Below are 15,519 nucleotides of genomic sequence, written 5' to 3' on the forward strand. Positions count from 1 at the left end.
CTACAGCCACTTGTCCCTTTAGAGGGACTGAGATGACTGAGTTTATGACATTCAATGACACAGTTGAACTCCAGGCCTGCATGTGTCTGTGTTCTTGTGAGGAAAGAAGCACCTGCTGTGTGCCGTCTGCGGTCTACCTGTGCTGGTAGCTTCACGGGCGCGGGTCTCATGTCACCTGCCCACACTGACACAATGAAGCCAAAAGTCCGAGCCTCAGTAAATCACCTGCCCTGGAAAAGCACAGATCCGGGTGGAATGTCGGGGATCACCTAGTGTTAAAGTCTGCGGGCTGTTTCCTTCAGAACACTGTCATCGGAGTGGCCTGAGGGTGCGGCGTCTCCACGGTCCTGGTCATACGACCCCAACTCACGTAGCAGCTGCTGGAATGAACTTGGTATAAATAGGGGGACCCCCACCCACAGCTGACAGGATGTTTGACAGCAGGAGCGTGCGTGTGCAGATGGAAATGTTCTTCCCATTAGCTGTGGCCTTTTGGAGATGAGCAAGCTGATGTGGTTTAACTGTCCTCATCTTTCAACACCCGAGCCACTGCTTGCAGAGCCCCAACCAGTAGAGGCCGATTTGACTTCAGTCATTTTCCACGAATCAACCGCATTTGACAGAGCACATAGATAAAACAAGCCTGAGAAAATAGAACACCATGACCACACCAGCGCCCTCCTGCCCCCCACACTGTCTCCTGCACCACCACCCTCCCCTCTCTGCACCTCCCCGTCCAGGGTTGCCCAGGTTGGGTTGCTAAGGAGTTGGAAGCACAGGAGACACCGCCTGGGAGCCCCAGCAGTGACATCAGCCCGCACAGGTGTCGGTCATCTGTTAGATTCCCCTCGGCGCCTCGGTGCTTTCCACGTGCAGACACAGGTCCGGATCGCTAAGCAGAGGCCCAGGCATTTGGCCTAAAGAGGTCTGATCACATTCTTGAGAATCAAGAAGGAGATCGAAATTAATTTCCTCTTCTTTGTATGTGGTGGGTCTTATGTCGTTTCCGCATGGGAACCTCTACTTGGTTTCCAAAAGCACCCGTTTCACAGAAACTGAAGCTGATGGTAAATAAAAAAGATCCTTCTGCATTTTAAGTGAGACATTGTTTTATGCTAAAATATAAAAACTTCTGCTGTAAAAGGATTCACTAGAAAAGGAGAAAAATAATCGTTTATTTGTTCACCCACCAACCAGGCATCGAACAGGTTTTATAGTCATGTTTGTAGAAATATACACACACGTATGAATGAGTGTCATACTTGTTAGTATTATTACTCAGTAGAAATTGTGGTCAAAGGACTGGACAAATATTGCACAAAAAGAAAATTGAAATGGACTCAATGTATGAAAAGATGATTATTCTCATCAGAGAAAAGCAAATTAAGACCACGATGAGAAACTATTTGACCGAAAACCGTGATGTTTGACAGCACTTTCCTGACACTCCCCTACATCACGGAAGCAGTGTGCGATGGCGCTGTCTCTATTGGGGTAAGTTGGCAGTACCTATCGAAATGACCAGTGCACATGTCCAAAGCGACATAAAAATAATATTATAATTTCAGTATATTTTATGATAGTAAAAGATTGAAAATAATCCCCTGGGCTATCACAGGAAACTGATCTTATAAAGTATCTTACAAAGTGTACAGTCACCAATGCAGTACTCTGCAGCTATCGAAGTGTTCTTTTATACCGACATAAACAGAGCACGAGGATACATAAGTGAGAAGTGCAGAATAATGTACGTTATCACTACCTGTGTGTTAGAAGGAAGGAAATGAGATCTATGGGTATTTACTAATTTTTTATAACTAAATTCATATTTGTCTAAATAAAAACTGAAAGGATGGGCAAGAAACAAAAGTGTGACCTGTAAGTTTTGGGCAGGTAGAGACAGTGGTTGTAGTAAGATTTTGAGTTTCAATTTTTAGAGTTTTGTGATTTTGGAATATGAATACATGTGATTATACATGTGAATGAATAATCTAACAATTTTAGTAGGGTCTTGCCGTGCATATTTCTTCAACGACCTTCTTTTTTTCAAAAAAGTTTTTATTCATGTAATCTCGACATCCACTGTGGGACCCCAACTTACAACGCTGAGATCAAGGGTCCCTCACTCCTTCCACTGAGCTAGCCAGCTGCCACCTCAACACCACTTTCGGATTAATTTTCCGTTTCTTCAACAGTCTACATTTTTGCATAGATGCATACTAGTCCATCACACGACATCATTTATTTTATTTTTTTAGTTTCTTCTTAGGTGTTGGACTTAATTTGGAACTGTTGTACATGGGGCTATGGGATTGCATGTCAATCTTAGTGCATACCTTGAGGGAGTGTGTACGTGTGTGCAAGCAGGTGTGTCATCTCTTATTTCTAAGGCAGAGCTGCCAACCGCAGATGCTGGTGCTGTTGAGGACTCGCATGTACCCCCAAAATTAGCTCATCTCATCCACTCAACTCCAGGAGACACAGCACACTGTATCTGCATTTTTACAAATGATAAAATTATGGCACAGAGAGTCCAAATAGCTATAGACTCAAGCCCTTGGGATTCAGAGTTCAAGCACTTAACCCTTCCACCTCCCCACGTTTCTGGTGTTAATGGGGCTCTCGTGGGGTTCTTGTACGATCAGGAAATACGGTCCCCGTGAAACACGGGGATAGGTCTGAGCACACCCGACAGTCATGTGACATGTTATACTGTCACCACCAGAGTGTCTTCAACCAAATGAATCTGAATCTGGTAATCTTTTAAGGAGAAATAACCTGGGCACCTTTACTGGCTGTGGCTCCCCTGGGCCCAGTGCCCCAAAGAAGGCATCATAAGGAATGTCTCACGGAAAGAATAATGTGGAATTGACCAATGTTGAACTGGAAGGCTCAATTGTCATGTTGCCCCTTACCTTGGACTCTCAGTTAGATTGCACCAAATGAAAGCACACAGATGCAAAAGTAGACTTTTGATTGTTTTTATTGCACCTATTATGTAAAGCAGCACAAAATTCAGGTAGCAATGATGGCAGTCCGGGTGTGTAAAATAAACAACTTTGAAGCAATTATCTGGTTAAAGAGCCCCAGAGATGCAGCTAGAAGCTGTGTGTTGGCTGTGCTCAGAGGCATGGGGACTGCGTGGCTGAGGGGCTGGTGGACACTAAGGAGTGAGCGGTGCTGACGCCTCTGTGGATGGTCCCCCGGCCCCCCCCGCCCCCCCCTTGAGCTGAAATATACCAGTTTGTAAACCTGTTCTGCAGAAATGACACAAGAGAAAAAGACACATTTGAGCTGAAATATACCAGTTTGTAAACCTGTTCTGCAGAAATGACACAAGAGAAAAAGACACATTTGAGCTGAAATATACCAGTTTGTAAACCTGTTCTGCAGAAATGACACAAGAGAAAAAGACACATTTGAGCTGAAATATACCAGTTTGTAAACCTGTTCTGCAGAAATGACACAAGAGAAAAAGACACATGTGAACTGAAACACACCAATCTCAGGAGAAACCCCCATTAGTTGCTCAGCAGACATTTTTAGGGACAATAGCCAATGGAGATAAGTGGGTCCTTGGTGTCACCATGTGTTAGGAACTCTTCCCATTGCCACAGAGCGCTGTCCTCCTGAGCAGACAGATGGCGGTGATGGCGGAGTAGACCAGGCTCTTGAGGAGGAGGACGACGTAGGTGTAGTAGGCAGACGTGTTCGTGAGCTGCAGCTGCAGGGTGTCTGAAAGAAGTCATTTATGAGTTTCACCTTCTGTTCTTCTGAAGGGCTAGGACTTATTAACGGGAGAGGGGTCACTTTATACATTTTTGATGACCTAGATTGAAGGATTCCCCCACACCAGCACAACCTGACGATAAACGTCTGCACCACCAACACTACCACCGCCACCATCACTAAATAACTCAGAATCCAGCTTACAGGTCAAGTCCATCAGTAACCTCTGGGAAATTCACTTAGAACATTCTAAAGTATTAAAAAGTAAGGCTATGTCTTAGATGAATGAGTCAACCTGAAAAAGCATTGGTTAAAAATAGCTTTTACCATTTCTTCACCCTCACCATGCCTGTGAGTAATAGTAATAGCTAATATGCTTTAATCACTAACTAATTGGCAGACATTTAATTTAAGAGGTTTGTGTGCAAAGCTTTAATCTTCACTGAATTTTTCAATAACCTAAGAGATTATTATTTTCATTGCCATTTTACAAATAAATCGAGGACAGAGAGCTAATTGGCCTGATGTCATACACTAGTAAGTACCACCAGCAAGATTTTAACCCCAGCAACATAATGTTCAAGAGCACATTCTTACTTACTCGGTGTTTCTGCACCTGCACGTGTCATAAATACTCCCGGCAACAAAGAGTTAAGCATAAATATAAAGACGAATTGCAGATTGAGAAGCATCTTAGCCATTACACATTGTGCATTGCTGAGATTCCTATCAAGGGTACTATCAATGGAAATTTGGTTGTGTTCAAGGTAGGGTGGCTGGGAGGTTTGAGCAAAGAGGACTTTCGTTGTGATGAGCACTGGGTGATGTGTAGAAGTGTTAAATCACCATATTGTATACCAGAAACTAATACTACACTGTATGTTAACTAACTGGAATTTAAATAAAAACTTAAAAAAATAATAAAGTGGAAGAAAGGGGCGAATTTAAATTCTCTGCGACTTTAGGAGGTCAAAGTCACGCGCTTGTCTTTCCTGAATACCTTTATTGTAGTTATGATGCTATAGGATAATGCCATTTATCAGCCTTTAAGGTTTCGCAGGAAATACATGATATCAAGAAATAATTAATGTCAATGATGGTGGGCCAGACTGGTTACTCAATGAACCATCAGGCTCAGTCTGTTCACACCCAAATTTCTTTTATGTGTTTATCTCCAAAGAGTCAGGACTCCAGAATCATTAGCTCTTGCCTTGGTGTGGAAAAGGACATCAAGTGATGCTGTATTCACAATTCCTTGACAAAGGGTCCTTGGTCAACTAACATGTTAGCTAAGGTCTAGAGGCCCCTTGAGATTGGACATGGAGGGCAGATCAGCAGGGCTAGAGCCAATGGTCCTCGTCACTTTCTTGTTACATATGTTGGAAGAAAGGGCCAGAAACTAGTACTTCTTCTTTTTTTTTTTTTTTAAAGATTTTATTTATTTATTCGACAGAGATAGAGACAGCCAGCGAGAGAGGGAACGCAAGCAGGGGGAGTGGGAGAGGAAGAAGCAGGCTCATAGCGGAGGAGCCCGATGTGGGGCCCGATCCCACAACGCCGGGATCCGAGCCGAAGGCAGACGCTTAACTGCTGTGCCACCCAGGCGCCCCCAGAAACTAGTACTTCTGTGTCAGCTAAATGAGATACACTATGCTAGACATTCCACATATGCGACATTATGTCTTCATTTACTGAGTGAGGGGTTATTCGTGTTATTCCTGCTTGGCTCAGAAAATGTAACTACCGTGCCCATATTCATGCAGCTCATAATTACAAGACTGGGGTTAATGTCCAGTCTGTGGCATTTGAAACCCTGCACTCACACCCCTCCCCATGTGTGCGCTTGTCTCAGTGACTTGGCTTTGGGATATCTTGCTTTATGATCAAAACGTGGCAGAATAGAAAACTGAGCAAAGTGTATGAATTGCTAATTCAGAAGGTCTGGGTGGAAGCCCCAGATCTCGCTGTGTGGTGTGGTGCAAGGGGCTGAATTAATTGTAGCTCCTTGCCCTCACGTGTAAAGTGGGAATAAAACCCTTTATAGTGAGTATGAAGAAAATTAAACAAAATGCACTCACAGGGCAGCACCATGCCTCTTGTACAAGAAGCTCTCGGTGTCAGTTTATGGTATTAACTACCAGCAAGAACAAAGACTTAAAAAAACCTCTGAAGCACCTGATATCATATTTTCCTCAGTCAGTAGAAACTAAGGCCACAGAAGGAATGAAGTCCATTGTTGAAAGAATTCAGAGCACATCACTGCAGCCTTAATTTATAGTCCTCTCCCACCCACCCCGCATTTACGGTGTGAACATGACTTCTGAGAAACGACGGATTATCTTAAAATATCACTCAGTCTATTTTGCAAGCTCCAGCCATTCTGAGGTTTCTCCCTGAAGCCAGGGGAGTTCAAAAGCTGAGTTGATCAGGAGGAAAAAATGCTGTAGCATAACATAGAGGCAAACAGACAAACACTCACCATCTTTATATCTCAGGGAAGGTTTCGTAGAGTTAATAGCAGTGAGCTCTAAAAGAAATGAGGACAAGTATTATTCAGTTGTTCATATCCACTCTTTGACATTGTCTGGGTTGTGGATAGATGGATAGATAGATAGATAGATGGTAGAATTTGTCAACCAAGAGCAGAGAGTCGTTACTCGTCTGAGCCCCACAATTCCAGAACTGATTGTGCTGAGTCCGTGTATTTCAGTAGACCAATTCATATATTGTATTTCTGCACATGAAGACATCGAAGGTCATGAATGATGCATTTTTTTTCTTCTTTTCTCACAACTGGAGGGTAATGTCTAAGACTATCTTGTTTTCCTTCTGTGCTCCTAGCTCCCAGCACAGAGCCTGCCGCACAGTGGGTGATCCATAAATACTTGCTGAATGGAAAAAGAACCCGAAACAGCGGCTGCTGTATAGTCCTCAGCACCCACCACTGACACAAAGGGTTGATACCTAATAGTTTAGGTAAATTCCCCTTCTTAGCAAAAGAAAGAGGCCCTACATTTCCAAATCATTCATGTTCCCTATGTCCCCAACTCCTGCACGTGATTTTTTGGAGTGGTGGGTGGTGTTGGCGGACATGACCACGATACTAATGAGAGCCAATGCCTATTGAGTGATTATTACTGTGCCAGGCACTGTGTGAAAGGTTCCCAGGTATTAGGTCATCTGATCCCCTAGTGACACTGACGTGAGCTGTATTTTGGAGGATTCCATGTTAGATGAGAAGAAATAAGGTGTAGAGAGTCTAAAGAACTTGCTGGGAGTCATACCAGTGATTGGCAGAGTCAGCCCTCAAAGGACCATCGCAAGGGTTTAGATGAGCTAGAGTATGTGAAAGTACCTTGTAAAACAATCCGTAGAAATCGATAATAAGGCCACCATTGTGGACTCTCAGGCATCGTCTCTTCCAGTATCTTAATTACTCTTAACAAATGACCTTTTTATTACAGCAGCTCTGCCTTTCAGTGCACTTCTCTCCAGGGATAGAAAGATTGGCCAAGTAATAATCATAGTTTTCTGAATATATAAAATGGAGGTGAGGGTTGAATTTCTTTACAGTGTAAAAAAACCAAAAACAAACAAAAACAAAACCCTACATGCATACAAAGACAAAAATCCTTAAAAAGATCATTGACTGTTGGATGGAGGAAGAGAGTGCCAACATGTTTTGGCTTATCCTTTCTCTGTTTGATGTGTCTTTGTCCATACAGATATGGTTCTGTTATGCAAATTATTCACTCCACACAATCTTATTTTGGTATGCTCTTAAAAAATAAATCTGAGCTATAGGCTTTGGAGTAAATCCCAAGAATCAAAAGGATGTATAATCACGTTCAGGTGTTAAAATATTCTTAAGAACTGACACCAGGACTGCGATAATGTTTGCTGAGCAGCATTCACCAATGGCAAGTAATATATCCGTTATGTAGAATGGAAGAATGATCGTACATATTAGCCTCACCCAATCTATATTTACCAAACTTCACCTTAGAGTGGTATATAAAATTAAAATCTGAGAAATCTGAGACCGTACTACAACCACAGTGACCAAATTATTGTAGCCTATAACTCATTGTTTATGGATTATAGTTTGAGTAGAGCAAGATTGAAGAGAGAAGGACTTTGACTGCTGAGTAGAACATTCCTGAAAGATGTGTAATTGTTCTTATTTCCTGATCAAGTAAGATCATCAAAGATGGTTCTCTCTTGAGCATTTATGGTTTGTGAGGTTGCTTTCATGTGTATTGTTTCATTTAATTCGTACAATGACCCCCCAAAAACATCAGTGTGACCTCATATTTTGGATGATGAAACTGAGGCAAGTGAATTTGTCTTTTTCTCTGTATGTTCCAAAGTCCCTTCTACTTCCGTTCTATGGGGAAATAGCAGGACATTTGTGCTACCATTAAAGGTAACAACATCAATGAAATGTTTCCATTTGTTTCTTGTCATCAATATTTGACAGAAAAGATGGGTTATTTCCTTTGGGAAAAAGAGGGTACTGGAAGGTTGCATTCATATGTACTTGTACCTACCTTTTTTCTGTGAAGGAAACAGAATCTCTTGATCAACTCCTCCTTTATTCCGCTCGTGGTTGACGATACATTTGTGGTCTTTATCCAGTGACGCTCCAGTCACGGTCAGCCAGCTGAATTTCATGTATGTGTCGTTAGTCTTCACGGTGTCTCCCTGCTGCGATTTCAGAATTGTTTTGTCATCCTTTTCTTGCCAATCTATCTTAATAACATCAGGGAAAAAATCCTCAAGAAGACAAAGATATGTTCCAGCTTTATGGAGTCTTCTTTCAGCAATTGAAGGAAGAAAAATTGTGGGCTTGGGGGAAAGGTCTGCATTAAGGCTTCTATCTGTGGGGCAGTAGAATAGCAGTTAAAACATTATTAGAGTCACACAAACATCATGTGGTTTGGAACCACCCAGCACAGTGAAATGAGGAAATCCGCCGTAGAAAAGAGCGATTGGATTTCTCATTTGAGAAGAAAAGGAAAAATAATCTTTTCCTGGGTGGCTCATAATATTCTTTTTTTTAGGAAAAAGTTTTTGAGGATTTCTCCCTGCGTAGCAAAACTCCTATTTTTATACTAAATCAGTAACAAAGGTTGAATTTTTATTCATGATACAAATAGAATTAGGTCATAATGTACTTATTTTAAGATTATACATCTTGCTTGTAGTAGGAATAGTATTTTATTGATTATAATATTAAGACACTATATATTTCTCCAAAGATATACTTTGTTTTTAATTTTAAAAGCGTGTTAGATAAAAAAGATTAATTTTTCAATTATACATGATATTTACATAATTTTAGGCTCTAGTCAATATATTGAAGAATCTAATTTTCATCTTAGAAACTTTGTGTGTTTTTTTTAATAGGAATACTTCTGATTCATTAAAGTAAAGAAATTGAATATCAGTTGATGAACTTGAAAAGTTTCTGGGTGGTAACACACTGGTTTTACCTCCTGTCCCTTTTCTTTAGCTAGACTCTTGATGTTTTATTCTTTTTAGCATAAAGTGAATTTTGGACTTCCACAATTTTCTCAATGGAATATTAACTGAGCATTAAAATAAAGTACTTGATTAAATATGGTTAGTGCCTATATTAGTGTCCAATAATATTATATAGTTTTTCCTTCAACATTCTTTTTTAAGCTTATTAAGAGTGATTTTTTTTCAGAAGGAAGCTTCTTTTTTAAAAGATTTTAAAAATATATAATGTATTATTTATTTCAGGGATTTTTATGGCCAAAATCATTTTTATGATACATAAATTAGAAACCAGATTCCAAGATAAATAAACCTGTACAACACATTTACATACGTCATTTGCATAATCACAAAATACATTGGAGTTAAATTGTCTGAGTTATTTATATTTTATAATAATAAAAAGTCATTTTAATAAAAAGTATGGGCTCCACTACATTTCCTTCTACCTTTGAACATAAAATTTTACCCACGTTTCTTGCTAGATAATTACAGGCTCTTTTCTTCTGCTTTCCTCGGGGCTTTTGATCTTCTAGTTTGATTTCACGGCCTAACCATAGCTATGTATTTTTTTTTTTAAGATTTTATTTATTTATTTATTTATTTGACAGAGAGAGAGAGAGACAGCCAGCGAGAGAGGGAACACAAGCAGGGGGAGTGGGAGAGGAAGAAGCAGGCTCCCAACGGAGAAGCCTGATGTGGGGCTCGATCCCAGGATCCCGGGATCATGCCCTGAGCCGAAGGCAGACGTTTAACGACTGAGCCACCCAGTCACCCCTGTAGCTGTGCATTTTATTTAAGCTCTTCTCAAAGAGATTTTGAAACTAGGCAGTATAAATAAATGAGAAACAGTTCGTGCATTTAAACTTGTTTCTTTTTCTGCCCCAGAGCTTGACAGTTCGGTAAGGTCTACCTCAAAGATGACATGAGAAATGGGAGCTGTTTACAAACCCTGCTCTGAAATACAGACAAAAAACAGTAGAATGCAAACACACTGAAATGCCAGAGCGTAAGGTGAGGCTTTTGTTCCCAATATTATCCCTCACGAAACAGGCGTTGCCTTATGTTTCAGCCTCTCATATTAAAAGAGGCTCTTCCAATGCTCTACTTTGATCAGACAACACTACTTTGAAGAGATATCAAGCTAAAATACACTCAACGCTAGTTTTGGAGGTAGAGCTGGTAAAAGAGAATAAAGAAGTATAATATGGATTTGGTAAATATTACCTGCAACGAAAGTCTCTGCATGTTATGCTTACATTGCAAAATATAGAAGACCACAGTGAATTAAAAAAATCCTTTTTAAAAAATTTTGTAAGTGGGTCATTTTCTCTTTAGATAAACTATCCAGTGACATCATCATAAGGGGATCCCCAAACAGACACTCAGACCCTGAGACGACTCAGAAATTTGCTCTAATGTAGGTGTCTCAGATGTGTGTGAAGAGTCTAAACAAAATTTTTAATGAAATTGAGGGCAAAAAAAGCAGTATTTCTCAACTGATGTTTGTATTGATATAATTTTTAACTTTGTGGGTAAAATTCCATTAAGATATTAAATATACAAGTGAATATTTGACTTTTATTCATATCACTCTAAGTGTATATATTCAAATTGCAAAACCTCCTCCCTTTTTCCTTTATGGCTGGATATTTCCACTGAAACATGAGACCACCTTATAGTCAGGCTAACAATATTTGAGACAAGGCTTATTACGTTCTCAGCATTTAAAAAAAAATTTTTTTTAAAGATTTGTTTATTTATTTTAGAGACGGAGAGAGAGAGAGAGTACTAGCCAGGGCAGGTGCAGAGGGAGAGAGAGAGGGAGATAAGTAGTCTCCCTGCTGAGCACGGGGCCCAACATGGGGCTTGACCTGCTGTTTGATGTTCGGTGATACCATGACCCCCCCACCATGAATCAAGCTGAAATTGAGTCAGATGCTCAACCCAGGTGCTCCTACATTCTCTTAATTTTTAAAAGCAGGTAACAATGAGTCTTAGAAATTGAAGTATTCCACAAATTAGACCATTTGTTCTAAAGCGACCTGTAGACTAGATGGTAATAAATATATTTTTTTACATTCCTGATTTCATAAAGATCTCCAGTGGGTGGTCTTTGAATTCTGGAGAATAGAAATTCTTTATCACTGTCTATGTCCCAATTTTTATGATAGCTATTTCCATGTTTAATTTCATATACTATAACACCATTCACTTGAGATTGTTGTTACATTAATAAAATGAATGGATGGAAATCCAAAATGTTAAAACAATAACAAGTGTCACTATAAAATTTGAATTTTTTCTTTGTTTTTTCTCTTTTCCAATTTTTTCCAGAATGAGCATTTATTTTTAAAATTTTAAGAACGCAATAACCAGATTATACAGAAAGTGATAGAACTAGAGTCACAGTCCATATTTCTCTCTACACCACCACACCCTCCTCGAAAACAGTTTTCTAGGAACTCATGAATTATGTCTGTGTCACCATTATTAAACTTGATTGCTAGAATTTACATTGATTATGTAGTCGGTTGGAAAAAAAGAACACCAGAAACTTGCTTTTCTATTTATGAATTCATTTGTGCCTATGATCACAACCACTAAGGAAAACGAAATATATTTCTTCCATTTTTTCAATGTTTTATCACCTTTGTGAAAAGTCTTTGAAACCTTGACTAGACCTAGTATTCTAGAAACATCCTTCTGAGATGTTCTCCCTCATTCAGGCAACATTTCATCCTTAAGGCTAATGAAGAATGAACAAATTTACTAGACTGAAATTGGGGGGGGATTAGTTTATGACATTCTTAAATACGTTGCATAGTTAAATATTTTGGTGGTTGATATTAATCATCCTTCGACCAAATGAAAGTTTAGCAATTTTTGTTCGTTCTTTTCCATTGGTTATTTTTGGAATCACATAAATAAGATGTACGATCTTTACAAAACTTTCAACACAGAAATCCCAAATGGACCTAACATTTCCTCCTCTTAGGGACCTGCAGCTGCTGCAGCTATGAGCTCCTTGTTGATGTCCTCCGTGCTAAATCAGGTAGCAGCTACCTTCAAGGACTGGGATGGAGTCACCAATCTCTCCGAGAATCATGCTGTCCCTTGTGTCCAAACTGGGAATTCTGAGCCAGCACCGGCACTAGCCCGCAGCCCCTGCATTACCTGCCTACCTTCCCTACCCTATACAGAAGAATGTAAAGAAAATTTACCTGTAATCCTGAGCTGTGTGAAGAAAGGAGCATTATTAATACTAGAGGTAGTTAAATAAAGTGTTTCCCACTCAACAGACTGTCTACAAAAAAAGCATGTTGAACCAATAACTCACACCAATGGTTTGTAGACACAGTCCTAAAAATATTTTAATTTCAATCCTGAGTATATTTTAGTGTTTGTGTATTTTCTAAAAGTAATATTTCTTTTTTTTTAAAGATTTTATTTATTTATTTGACAGAGATAGAAACAGCCAGCGAGAGAGGGAACACAACCAGGGGGAGTGGAAGAGGAAGAAGCAGGCTCATAGCGGAGGAGCCTGATGTGGGGCTCGATCCCAGAACTCCGGGATCACGCCCTGAGCCGTAGGCAGACGCTTAACCGCTGTGCCACCCAGGCGCCCCTAAAAGTAATATTTCAATCTGCTTGCAAGCAGGGAAAGAAATAAACCATTTGCTAAGTAGTTTTCTTTCCACTAGAGTGACCAGTAGCTGCAAAATTGCTGTCCATAAACTGAGGGGATCCTACATTGTTTTTTCCTGAAAAGCATCTATCAATTTTTCATTCACAGGATCAAAACAAAATAAAGTCACTTACCTGGGGGAGTTACTATGAGCTTAGTTCCTTGTGCAAACATCTTGATCCAGCCTGAGTTATCACACTGGTTAGAGCTTCTACAAAAACATCAGCCTTCTCTTGAGCTTCACGGCAGGGCCAGCAGGTAGAAACCTTGTACTGGCAATTTGATCTTCTGGATTCCCTTGGAAATCCTTGAATATAGGATTCATAGCATCTGCTATTTTATAAGTTTTCCTGAGATTAGTTGACCGAAATGTCTGTTTTCCAAGGAGGCAATAATCACTGAGAAATGCTGATAAAAACCAGAAACAATAAAAGCAAAAGAAAAAAGAGAGGGATTGGGAGTAACGGGTCAACCAACTATTTATCTACATTACCAGGAAAAGTATTCAGTGAATTAAGAGGTTTTGATTTCCAGGTGTTCAAGGGTGTGAAACTGCTCAGAGATGCATCAAAGGAGAAGCCTTCTGTTCTCACAAACACCAGACCTGCTGCGTCAGCAAATTAGGATTGTATTTCTAAAGAAGGAAACTTCAGTAACCCAAAATGCAGCTATACCAACAGAGATAAACTTGAGAAATGTGAACAATGGTCTCCATTTTTTAATCAGCTACTTTTACAACTTGGCAACATGATTCTTTATCACACAATGCAAAATGAGAAAATAATCTGTGTAATGACATTATTTTTCCTGAAATAAAAAAGAACTTTGTAGAAGTCATCTCCCATGAGATAATAGATTTCGATTTAACCCACAATTCGAAAACAAAATCCATTTCTCTGAAATGTTGAAGGAAGAAGCCTTTTGGAAGCTATTCTGTGATCTTCAGAAATGCACATGTAGCCCTGCCTCCGTGGTTAACTAGCTTTGGACAAAAAGCTATCTCTGGGTTTGCCATCTCTGGGTTCCCATGTCCCCATTTGCTGTCTGGGCATTGGGCTACGTATGTCCAAAGCGCCCTTCCTGTTCCCACAGCTTATGAACCTGTGACGAAGAGCAGGAAAGGGTCTGCTGTGGTTGCTCATGTGAGAAAGGAGTTGAGGGAGAAAGAGAAGGTTTTCTTACAGGTGCCTTCTGACTTTGTGACCTTGTGAGATCCCAGCAGGCACAATAGCATGGGACATGAGGACCTTACTGACTATCAGGTAAAAATTTGTTTTTCTTATCTGTGTCTAAGCTGGAATTGGACTAGTCTCACAGGTGATATTGGTTGAGCCACATAGGATTCATTTCAGGGACTCTTCTTTTTTTTAGTTGGTACCAGTGGATAATGACCTTCTCAAGGGAAACCCAGACTGCTTGCCATGTATGTGAACTGCTCTGTCTGGTGTTGGGGTAAAGGGGAGTTGATCCTGAAAGATTCTCATTTTGGTGTCTCCATTTGAAATGCAAGGGTGTGAGATCAGAGGTACCTGAACAAGTTGGGAGTGGCCATAAATACAGTGAATATACAAGAAAAGAGTATATTCAACCTACAAACCCAAGCCAAAGAGCCATAAATCCATGGGGTTGGCACTGCGAGTGACTAGTCAGAATTCTCTCCAAATGAGCATGCTTCAGGACTGGGAGGCAGTAGCAGCCCTTGTTCCTCAGAGGCAGGGCTGGGGGAGGAAGGTTTGCTTCAGAACCAAGGAAAGACCTTCTCAGTAAGATTTGTCTCAGTGTTATTGACTATGTTCCTGTGTAAAGAACTATCAGATCCCAGAAGACCTCACCTAAACCCCATGTTGTAATAATTCATTGTTATCTTTCCCTTCGGAGTAACATCCTCACATTTTCCTTTAGGTTTTGCTTCAAACACACCTATCCTTGAGCTCTTTTTCACTCTGAGTTAGAGATTTTCCACCATATTTTGGGAGAATATGTGGAGCTATATAGCTATTGTGAGAATGGGAAGAAAAGTCTTGTTACTACATGTAATGACAAATAAGACAATAATCACACAACTTGATTCAGAAGTATGTACATTCTGGGGCGCCTGGGTGGCACAGCAGTTAAGCGTCTGCCTTCGGCTCAGGCCGTGATTCCAGCGTTCTGGGATCGAGCCCCACATCAGGTTCCTCTGCTATGAGCCTGCTTCTTCCTCTCCCACTCCCCCTGCTTGTGTTCCCTCTCTCGCTGGCTGTCTCTATCTCTGTCGAATAAATAAATAAAATCTTAAAAAAAAAAAAAGAAGTATGTACATTCTACAGATCAGTAGGTTGCAGAAAGTTCCCAAGGCTTGGTGAATATTAACAATGACTGTAGCTGTTGCTTTAGATGCCGGGATGTTTCTAGATTCTGCTATGAATGAAGAAAATTCTTAGAGAAAAAAATATCTTTTGGTTTATTACCCTCAACTCTTTTCCTATTCACAATTATTAGCTTTTCAAAACAAAGCAAACTTTATTATTGTTGGGAGGACAATATAAAATGTGCCTTTTAAAGAATCCCTGACTTCTGTGTTAGCTGAGATGGCCCAG

The 15,519-nt window shown here is 40.2% G+C and overlaps 1 gene segment (V, D, J or C); it reads right to left on the reverse strand.

Moving 5' to 3' along the window:
• Window positions 1-3,432: 3,432 nt before the first annotated feature.
• The window catches only part of LOC103674607, a 34,850-nt gene continuing 22,763 nt past the window's right edge, over window positions 3,433-15,519 (reverse strand). Inside the window, 4 exon segments of the C gene segment in view lie at window positions 3,433-3,735; window positions 6,209-6,256; window positions 8,280-8,609; window positions 13,075-13,125. Coding sequence covers window positions 3,593-3,735; window positions 6,209-6,256; window positions 8,280-8,609; window positions 13,075-13,125 — 572 coding nt within the window.

The sequence above is a fragment of the Ursus maritimus genome, unplaced genomic scaffold (assembly GCF_017311325.1).
Source record: "Ursus maritimus isolate PB19 unplaced genomic scaffold, ASM1731132v1 scaffold_3, whole genome shotgun sequence".
NCBI classification, from domain to species: domain Eukaryota; kingdom Metazoa; phylum Chordata; class Mammalia; order Carnivora; family Ursidae; genus Ursus; species Ursus maritimus.